The sequence below is a fragment of the Impatiens glandulifera genome, chromosome 2 (genome assembly GCF_907164915.1).
Source record: "Impatiens glandulifera chromosome 2, dImpGla2.1, whole genome shotgun sequence".
Lineage (NCBI taxonomy): Eukaryota > Viridiplantae > Streptophyta > Magnoliopsida > Ericales > Balsaminaceae > Impatiens > Impatiens glandulifera.
The window spans coordinates 16529628-16541082 of NC_061863.1; the positions used below are offsets into that span (position 1 = coordinate 16529628).

An 11455-nucleotide genomic window follows, 5' to 3' on the forward strand; every position below is an offset into this window, starting at 1 on the left:
TGAACAGAACAAGTTGTATATGGCTTCAGCTAGCGTTCTTAATGATAAATAGATATATATGTTGAGTAGTATTTATATTATATGAGTAGGGATGTTTCAGTTGGTATCAGAGTAATGGTCCCGATCCTTAGCACTTCCACACTCAAGCTCCTACAGTTGCATCTCCAAGATCTCGCCTTCAATGTTTGTAAGTTTTATATGATTAAATGTGATATTAGGACTGATGATAGGAAATAAGAATTCAGCTTATATGGGTTGAAAATATGCTAAGATGTTCTTAGGGTCTATATATGATTTTAGATTTAAGACAATGAGGAAAGCTGCAAAAGTCTAGTCTTCATCATCTTCTGTAGCAACGGAGCCAGATCAGAATACACTTTTGACAGGGTTAATTGAGGCCTTGAAAGATCAGAATCATCTTCAAGGGGATCAAATGAGGGCAATGTTTCATAATAATAATAATAGTAATCACAACAACCATGAAGGAGGGCAAGCCCTGTTTACAATCAGTTCATGACCTTTAAGCCAGCTGAGTTCAAGGGTAGCACAGATCCTATTATTTCTTAAGAGTGGGTTCAATCAATGGAAACAATCTTTGAGTTTATGCAGATTACAGAAGTGGAAAGGGTCAGGTGTGCCACTTTTATGTTGAAGGATGATGCGAGAATTTGGTGGCAAGGGACTAAGGCAACACTTGATCTTAACAGCATATCCTGGAGGGAGTTCAAGGAGGTCTTCTATGGGAAATATTTTAATTTGAGCACCAGAAACAAGCTAGCACGAGAATTTCTGGAAATTAAGCAAGGGGATTCTAGTATTGCAGATTATGTGAAAAGGTTTGAGAGAGGCAAGTATTTTGCTCCAATGATTATCGGCGACGCTTCCATGGTGCTTAATCATTTTCTTGAGGGATTCAATGCTACAATTCGTCGGGATGTGAGGCTTAGAAATTATTCTTCCATGAGGGAAACGGTTGATCGAGCTCTAATGGCTGAGAAGGACAGCCAAGATATCATTAAAGAGGCTCAGACTAAGAGGGCCAGTTATCAAGGGAGGGAGTTTCATGGTCCAACAATGAAGAGGCCTTTTAATCGGTCCTTCAATCGAAATGCTTTGCCCAGTCATCTTATAATCAGGCTTCTACCTCCCAACATTCTCAGCAACCAAGGAACTTCTACCAAAACAACAACAACCAAAGATTTTATCAATGGCCTCAATAGTCACAACAATCAAAGAGGGTTCAACCAGCTGGATCAGTATCCTCAGCCAAATCTTCCAATGCTCCACTTCCATTATGTACCATCTGTGGGAAGAATCATATAGGGAACTGTTTTCAAGGGTCCAATGATTGTTTTATATGTAAGCAGCGAGGACACATCCAAAGGGACTGTCCTAAGAAGAATGAGGTTGCGCCAGGGAGAGTTTTTTCGATGACAAGGGAGGAGACCGACCCTAAGACCACGATCATCACAGGTAATCTTCTTATAGAAAATATTTTAGCCAACACTTTGATAGCCACTGGAGAAACACATTCCTTTATTATTGCATGTTTTTTTCAAAAAGCTGGTTTAAAACCTGAGGAATCTCTGATGACATATAGCATATCACTTCCTTCAGGATCTCACCTGAATTCTAATAAGATTATTAAAGTCTGCCCAGTTTATAATCATAACCATAAGATGTTAGTAGATCTTGTGGTAGTAGATATGGTAGGAATTGATGTGATCCTAGGTATGGACTGGCTATTCCGATATGAGGCGCAGATTAATTGTAATAAGAAGACGGTGGTGCTAACAGATCAGTATGGGAAGACCTTTCTATTTCGTGCGATTCTTGCATTTAAAGGGAAGCAGCTGTTTTTGAAAGGAGCCCCCATGGTGATGTCTAATAATTATGCTATGATAGTTGGGCAGAAACTCAAGTTAAAAGATATTGAAGTAGTAAGGGATTACCCTAGTGTATTCCCTAATGATATTTCAAGTTTGCCGCCAAAGCGTGATGTGGAGTTCTCTATAACGTTGAAGTCAAGGAGACTATCAATCTCAAAGGCGCCTTATCGTTTAGCACCTACAGAAATGAAAGAGCTAAAAGATTAATTGCAATATTATCTGGATAAAGGCTTCATCTGCCCAAGTGTGTCTCCTTGGGGTACACCAGTCCTTCTTGTGAATAAGAAAGATGGGTCCAAAAGGTTGTGTATTGATTATAGGATTTGAACAAGGTGACAATTCAGAATAAGTACCCATTGCCAAGAATTGATGACCTGTTTGATCAACTTCAAGGTGCTTCGGTGTTTTCCAAGATTGATCTACGATCTGGTTATCATCAATTGCGAATCAAGGAAGAGGATATAAAGATAACAGCCTTCTGAACCCGCTATGGGCATTATGAGTTCTTAGTTCTTCCGTTTGGACTAACCAATGCATCAGCTGTATTCATGGAGCTGATGTATAGGGTATTCCATTCGTATTTGGATCAGTTTGTGGTAGTTTTCTTACATGATATATTAATCTATTCGCGTTCGGAGGAAGAGAATAGACAACACTTGGTTGTAGTTTTGCAAGTCTTGAAAAAAAATCAGTTGTTTGCAAAGCTAAGTAAGTGTAAATTCTGGCTCAAACAGATTGCTTTCTTGGAGCATATCATTTCAGAAAGGGGGGTAGAAGTTGATCCATCAAAGGTGGAAATAGTTAAGGAGTGGGCGACGCCAAAGAACATGACTGAGGTGAGGAGCTTTCTTGGATTAGCAGGATATTATAGGAGGTTCATCAAGGGATTCTCCAAGATAGCACTACCTCTTACAACTCTAACGCGCAATAATGTGAAATTTGTGTGGTCTAATCAATGCAAGACAAGTTTTAATGAGTTAAAGCCGTGTCTGATCTCTGCCCTAGTGCTTACCATTCCAGCAGGAGTAGGCAACTTTGTGGTTTGCACAGATGCTTCAAAGAGTGGACTAGGAGTTGTTCTTATGCAAAACGGGAATATAGTGGCTTATGCTTCAAGGAAACTGAAGATTCATGAAAGGAATTATCCCACCCATGACTTGGAATTAGATGTTGTAGTCTTTGCTCTTAAAATCTGGAGGCATTGTCTTTATGGTGAGAAGTCTCAAATATTTATTGATCATCAAAGTCTGAAATATCTATTTACTCAAAAGGAGTTGAATATGAGGCAGCGGCGTTGGTTGGAGCTGGTGAAAGATTATGACTATGAAATTGTTTATCAACCGGGGAGGGTCAATGTTGTAGTTGATGCCTTAAGCTGTAAGTCTGGTACCCTTAATCAAGTCACTGCCCAATATGACCTGATTCAAGAGTTTGAAAGATTAGATCTGGTTGTGATTAAGCCAAGGCAGGAGTGCATTCTTGCAACTCTAACCATTGTTCATGATCTTGTAGAAAGAATTATGTTGGGATAAGCTGATGACCCACAACTCACCTTATGGAAGCAAAGAGATGAGAAGAGGGAGACACTTTTGTATAGCACTAGGAATAATCTGGTGTATCATAAGAATCGGCTATGGGTACCTTCAATAGGTTCTTTAAGGCAAGAATTATTGGTTAAGGCACATACTACTCCATATTCTATTCATCCAGGAAGCACCAAAATATTCAAAGATATGCAGATGTTGTATTGGTGGCCTGGTATGAAGAAGAATATCATTAAGTATGTTAGTGAGTGCTTAACTTGCCAACAAGTTAAGGTTGAACGTTAAAGACCTACTGGACTTCTCTACCCACTGCCCATACCTGTTTCGAAATGGGACAATATTGCTATGGACTTTGTTGTTGGATTACCTCTGACCTTGAGAAAAATGACATCTGGGTAATAGTAGATCGTCTTACTAAGTCAGCACATTTTCTACCGGTAAAAACAACTTTTTCAATGAATCAATACTCGGAGTTGTACTTGCAAAAGATCGTTAGACTCCACGAAATCCCAACCAGAATCGTGTCCGACCGAGATCCTCGTTTCACCTCGCACTTTTGGGAAAGCTTGCACAAGGGTTTGGGGACGAAGTTAGCGTTCAGTACTGCATTTCACCCCAAACAGATGGCCAATCAGAAAGAGTGATCCAAATCCTAGAAGATCTGCTAAGAGCATGCCTTATAGATTTTGGAGGTGATTGGGAATCAAGGCTGCCCTTAGTAGAGTTTGCCTACAATAATAGTTATCAATCTTCTATTGGCATGACACCCTTTGAAGCTCTTTATGGGAAGAAATATAGAACTCCCCTACATTGGAATGAAGTTGGGGAAAGAATGTTAATTGGGCCAGAGATCATCACCAGCACAGTTTCCTTAGTTAGCAAGATCAAAGAAAGGTTGCTAACGGCTCAAAGCAGGCAAAAGAGCTATGCAGATAAGAAGCGTTGGGATATAATATTCAACAAAGGAGACCATGTGTTTCTCAAGGAAAGGTATCATTAGGTTTGTAAAGAAGGGAAAGTTGAATCCAAGATATATAGGGTCTTTTGAAATTCTAGAGGCAGTTGGTGAGGTCGCGTATAGATTAGCATTACCTCCCAGCCTTGCTGCTGTTCACAATGTTTTTCATGTGGCCAATTTGAGGAAGTACATTCCTAATGCCAACCATGTAATTCATTATGAAGAAGTACAGTTAGCAAAGGATTTATCATATGAAGAGAGACCAACTCAGATCCTGGCCAGGCAAACCAGGAAGTTAAGAAATAAGGAAGTAAGTATGGTCAAGGTGCTTTGGCACAATAGTTCTATAGAAGAAGTCACCTGGGAAGTAAAACATGATATGCAGCAGAACTATGATTTATGCATACATGGGCGCATATTACTGATGAATGAGTATTGACGGAAACGGGAAGAGGTTGGCTGGCATGAGCTCTAGTCAGCTAATTCCAAATGTACTGGCTGATTATTTATGGGGACCGGAGTATCTAGCATGAGCTCTATTTACTACTGCCCAACTAAAAGACTGTCCAAACCAGGTTAAGGGCATTTAGGGATGGACTCCTAATTGTGCCTTTTCCAAATACGGCTCAAACGGATTTCCTGCCTTCAGGATCAGCTGTGAATGGTGTAGGGTCAAATATGGCTCAAGATGTTACTGTACAGGCCCCATGAACTCATATTTTCTAAACATGTCAATAGTTTTTATGGACTGATCATCTCTTTTTAAAGTATGAACATTTTATGCATACATGTTCCTTTTTAAAAGCAAATCATTCCAGCAGGTTTTAAAATACTTAATTATTTGCTGAGTTATTTGACTCACTATGCTTGTGTGTGGTGTAGGTACTCAACCCTAACTTTTGTACACTTGGAGGAATAAGGCTTAGAGAGGAGCCAGCTGATGGGGGGGAGAGTGTGGGAGGAGGGACTGATGCTGCTGGATTACTTGTCTTTTTGTATAAACACTTGACTTTTATGTTGGGTCCTTTCTTACTGTCTAATGTGCATGTATATAAGACTTGTACAGAAACATGTTAGTATGATGGAGTATATGTAATCTTGTTGTAGCTTCTTGTAGCTGTTAGATGCAACTTTTATATATAAAGTGTATCTTTTGAACAGAACAAGTTGTATATGGCTTTAGCTAGTGTTCTTAATGATAAATAGATATATATGTTGAGTAGTATGTATATTATATGAGTAGGGACGTTTCAAGAAGTGCGTCAATCGGATGATAGAATTTTTGTTGGGCAATAAGCATATTTGAAGGAAATTCTGGATAGATTCAATATGTCGAATAGCAAACCGGTGACTACCCCTATAAAGGTTGGAGCTAAATTGAGCAAGAACGAAAGGGGAAAATAGGTGGATCCCACACTATTCAAGAGTCTCGTTGTATGTCTAAGGTATTTGACATGTACTCAGTCGGATATTCTTTTTAGTGTGGGAATTATTAGTCGATTCATGGAGGCACCCACGACGGAGCACATGAAGGCGGAAAAAAGGATTTTGAGATATTTAAAAGGTGTTATTGATTTTGAACTACTTTATTTATCGTCTAAGGAGTTTCAACTTGTTGGATATTCCGATAGTGATTTTTCCGTAGATATAGATGATCGAAAGATCACAAATTGATTTGTGTTTTTTATGGGGTCTAATGCAATTTCGTGGAGTTCTAAGAAACAAGCGATAGTCTCACTATCATCTTGTGAAGTTGAATATGTCGCAATGAAAACATGTGTTTGTCACGCAATTTACCTTAGAAAAATGTTGAAAAGAGATAGGTTTGTTAGAGAATGAAGCGACCACAACTGTTGTCGACAACAAGTCTGCTCAAACTCTAGCAAAGAATCATGTTTTTCATTATCGAAGTAAACACATCAATACGCGTTATCGCTTCATCCGAGAGAGTATTGCGAAAAAAATAGATCATACTTGAATATGTGAAATTTGTTGATTAAGTTGCAGATATTTTTATGAATCCTCTTGGAGTGGAGTTTTTCGGCAAAATGATATGTTTGGAATCACGAAGAAGATTTAATTTTACGGGCGAGTATTTAAAATAAAATTAATTAAGAAATTGAAACTTAGATGTTATTATATTTTGTTTAATAGGTGTCTTAATTAGCATTAAAGGTCTAGTTAAATATTAAACGTTATTATCTTTTGTTTAATAGGTGTCTTAATTAACATTAAGAGTCATAAAGGTTTTAGAAGTTTATAAAAGAAAATTTGTATAAATAGAATAGTTGCAATTGTAAAATAGAAAATGAACTTAAATAAAATTTTGTTCACACTTTTTTAATCTTATCTTGAGTTTGTGAATGAATACGTCATCGATTGACCACTACCATTTCCAACCTTGAGTTTAGGTTTGAATTTACCAACCGTTTGAGGAAAGGGAATCTGAATTGAAGAGGTAAAAATTGTTGAAGTAAATTATGTATGAAGTTGTAAAGTTGACTATTAGTGATAATTGTCTATTAACATTTTATTACATTTCATTTTTAATAGAAGAAAATAATACAATCTCTCTAATTTATTAATAATTCGTACTGTTTACTACGCCACTCTGCGGGAATATCCATATAAATTATATACTTTGACAATAGTCTTTAAAATTATTATTTTTAGTTGTATAAAAAATTAAATATAAATTATATATTTTGATAATGGTCTTTAAAATTATTATTTTTTAGTTGTATAAAAGTTTAATGTTTTATTTTTTATTTAGTCTGAAATTTACTAATTTGAAAGGAATGTATAAATATTCAAACAAAACATTAAACTACAACTACTTACATAAGGTTTTCACCCTCATTTAAAAATGGTGAGATTTGGTCTCCTACAAATATTATATATTCACCCATATTTATAACAAAAAAAAAAAACAAGTATTTAATTATTAGTGAATTCTTTATTTTAAAAATTAAAAAGTTGCATAAGAATAATTCAAAGTAAAAAAATAAAAGAGTAAGAATTTGAAGAGAAATCACATTTTTATCATGGGTAAAAAAAGTCAAAAAAATAATTATTTGACAAAATATATATATATATATATATAAATAAATAAATAAATAAATAAATAAATAAATACGAGTTGGGTTTGAAGAAAATTTGAGATATATTTAAAAAAGTAAAAAAAAAAATTATAGATAAAATAAGAATAGATAATTGTAAGTTTTATTTTATTTTTTTTAAGTTAGATAAAAAAAAAATATATATATATATATAAATAAATAAATAAATAAATAAATAAATAAATAAATAAATAAATAAATAAATAAATAAATAAATACGAGTTGGGTTTGAAGAAAATTTGAGATAGATTTAAAAAAGTAAAAAAAGAATTATGGATAAAATATGAATAGATAAATGTAAGTTTTATTTTATTTTTTTTAAGTTAGATAAAAAAAATAAAATAATGAATTAAATTTAAAAAAATTAAAATTAAAATATAATATCACATTTATAAATTATACCCTGAAAAAAAAAAATTTAAGGTGAACTTCAACCTACCGTAACCCTGCATACAGGTGCGGAGGGGGAACTAGCTTACCTAAATTAAAATCTTAAAACAAAATATTTTATATATGCATTTGACATATGATCCTCCTTAGCCTAGTTGGTTTGATAATTAAATTGTGAAGACGAGGTGAGGTAATCAAACTCTGGCCTCACCTTTAATTTTAAAATATTATTTTTATCTAAAATTTAATTTATAATTATTTTATTTTATGCCAACAATATTTTCTAATATATAAATAAGATTTATTTATATAAATAATTTTAATTTATTATATTTTAAAATATAATTTTTATCTATAAATTAATTCATAACTATTTTATTTTATACTAATAATATTTTTTAATATACAAATATTTATAATAATCCATAAATTTTAATTAATATATAAATAAAAATTATTTATATAAATAAAGTATAAAAAATTATATATTAAATAATATAAATCATATAATAATATTATTTATTTTAAAATTATATTTATATAATAATTATACATTATTTTTTAAATTTATAAGAAAATATAAATTAATATTAATAAACAAGTTAAAATAGTTACATTGGTTTTATTCAATATTTAAATAAAGAATTTGATATCCCTACTCAAAAACCTAACCAATCTCCTAGAATTGATGTTGATGTAAATTCTTTTAAACTTGATCCAGCATTACGTATTCTGATATAGAAATATCATTTTAATCAAATGGATAAAATTAGTCGAGCTTATATAAGATGGGGTCATATCAACCTATTAAGGATGAGTACCCGCCGACCAAATTTGGAAATCAAAATCGACGGTTCCAAAGTCATTGGTTTAAGAAATTTACTTGGTTAGAATACTCTCATTTGAAAGATGCTGCTTTTTGTTTCCCATGTTTCTTTTTTGAACATAAGCAACCCTAAAAACCTACATTTACAATAGATTAATTCAAATATTGAAAGCGAGTTAATGATAGGGATAAATGCTATTTTGTTATGCATATAGGATGTAATATTTCACCAAATAATAGGGCAGTTGAATATCTTGATAATCTAATGAATATCTTTGTCATATTGACAAAGTACTGAATGCATAATATTCAGATTAAAAACAAAATAACAAATTACGGCTTACATCAACTATTGAAAACACTCGGTAACTCACTTTGCAAACGTGTGCATTGAGAGGGTATGACGAGTCTCCATCTTCGAATAATTGTGAAAATTTTATTGAAGAAAAGCGAAGTATAGAAAATTAAATCTGAGATGAAAGTTGAAGTCAGCCCCAGGTAATTTTTTATCCTGGCTCCGCCCCTGCCTGCATATATCCATTTCAGTATATGTTATGAACCATAATATTTTCAATATGATTTGAAAATTTATTAAATTTTAATTTTTTTATCAATTTTGCTTAAAATTTTTAATCCAATTAAATCCCAAGTAAACAAATTCAAATCACATCACATCAACTATTTTTACTTTCAATAAATTTTATACTAGATAAAGTGATGATAGCTAATTCAAAATTTTAGATGTTATAATTATGTTCATTGAATGGACGGTGGTGGGGTCTTCTCGAACACAAAAATGGATAGTGATTCAAATTCTTTCTCCACATTACTGTCCCCTTTTCACCAATTTAGCAAAAGCATTCTCCAATGGACTTCCCCTTGCCTTCTCCATCATCAATCTTCACTTCTACTTCATTTCATCACCTTCCTTCATTCACTCTTTCTCAATCAAATTCCACACCTAACTAACAATGGCCAGAGGAAAGATCCAGATCAAGAGAATCGACAATGATACTAACAGACAAGTAACCTACTCTAAGCGCCGTAATGGGCTCTTCAAGAAGGCAGGTGAACTTACTGTTCTATGTGATGCTAAGGTCTCCATCATCATGCTCTCAAGCACTGGAAAACTCCATGAATACATCAGCTCCTCCATTTCGTAAGCATTAATTCTCAACATACATACATACATACATACATACACACAGAGATCTAAATGGAACTAAAATCTTTCAGGACAAAACAGTTGTTTGATCATTACCAGAACACACTGGCGGTTGATCTTTGGAGCTCAAAGTATCAGGTACATACATACATACACCAATAGATAGATCTTGTTTCTCTAGATTAATTTAATTAAAGATGGGTGATTGATACTGTGCAGAGAATGCAAGAGCACTTGAAGAAACTAAAAGAAGTGAATAGACTTCTTAGAATGGAGATTAGGTAAAATTAATTAAAGGGTCCTTTCATTTTCTATAGTATTCATTAAAGTAGATTGCTTTGGTAGCCAGAGGATGGGTGAGAATCTGGGTCAGCTTTGTTATGAAGAAGTGACGAAACTCGAACAAGATGTGGACAGTTCATTGCAGCAAATCCGAGATCGTAAGGTTGAGCTCTGCTATGAACTGTTAATTTGATAAGATAGAAGATCATATATGTTTTTTTTGTTTTAAGAATTTGAATGTTGATGACAGTTTAAGGTGCTTGGAAACCAGATTGAGATTCACAAGAAGAAGGTGAGTTGAATATATGCATAGTTTTGATGTAGCAATTAGCAAATTGGGTGATTCTCTTTGTCTATCTGTTTTGACAGCTGAGGAATGTGGAACAGACTCATAGAAACTTACTCCAGCAATTTGTAAGTCTGTAAATTGTGTCTATATATATATATATGTAGAAGAGTCTGAATGTATGTTTATTGTTGGTAATTGAATTAGGGTTTTAGGGAGGAAGAAGAAGCACAGTATGGATTGGTTGAGAATGAAGGGGGTTGGCTGTAATGGCTTGATGATGATGATGATTATGAAGAAGATGATAAGTGTGAGAATTGATCAATCAAAGACTACTAATAAATAGCATAATAGCTTTAAAATCACTTGTTTGATCATATCTACACTTACTATATTTTTACTTATTTCACTTGTCTGAGGACTTGCAATTATGACAAGTATGCCTATATATATAATGAATTTATAGTCCTATTAATGATGATTTTTTGGAATTTTTAAATTGTTTTATTTGAAATCAAAATCTTTATAAAATTTAAGATTGGTAAGTTGTGACAGTAGTGGTATAGGAAAGTAGTGCAAAAGCAAAAGAACTCATGCGTTTTAAATAAGTGGGTTTTTCTAAATTGAAATAACTTGATCTATTTTTTACTCCATAGTCCATATCAACAATATTTTCTTGTAATTAATAAAATAAATTATAAATTAGATATGAATAAATAAAATATTCTCAAAATAAATTTTATATACCATAATGAACATGGGATATCTTAAACTTGAGAGAAAAGAAAAGAAGCTTGGAACATTACAAAAAATATATATTAAAAGAAATAAAAAATAATAAAAAATAGGGCAGCAACTCAAAATCACCACTTGGGTGAGCTACAAAACCCATTATAACATATCCCTCCAATAAAAAAAACATTATAAATTTATAACATATGCCACTGAGATTTTGGGGAAATAATAGTGAGCAAATTGAAAAAGATTATTATTAAC

General features: G+C 33.1%; 2 protein-coding genes across 2 annotated transcripts; both read left to right on the top strand.

Moving 5' to 3' along the window:
- The first annotated feature begins 1430 nt into the window (after positions 1-1430).
- Positions 1431-2096, top strand: LOC124924416. Its single transcript, XM_047464458.1, has one exon. The coding sequence runs from the start codon at positions 1431-1433 to the stop codon at positions 2094-2096; it is 666 nt and encodes a 221-aa protein (XP_047320414.1).
- A 7540-nt stretch (positions 2097-9636) lies between these two features.
- Positions 9637-10935, top strand: LOC124926343 (floral homeotic protein PMADS 1-like). The gene is made up of 7 exons (XM_047466547.1): positions 9637-9885; positions 9963-10029; positions 10111-10172; positions 10237-10336; positions 10424-10465; positions 10543-10587; positions 10667-10935. Exons 1-7 carry the CDS (start codon positions 9698-9700, stop codon positions 10727-10729), a joined length of 567 nt encoding a protein of 188 aa, XP_047322503.1. The 5' UTR covers positions 9637-9697; the 3' UTR covers positions 10730-10935.
- The last annotated feature ends 520 nt before the right edge of the window (positions 10936-11455 follow it).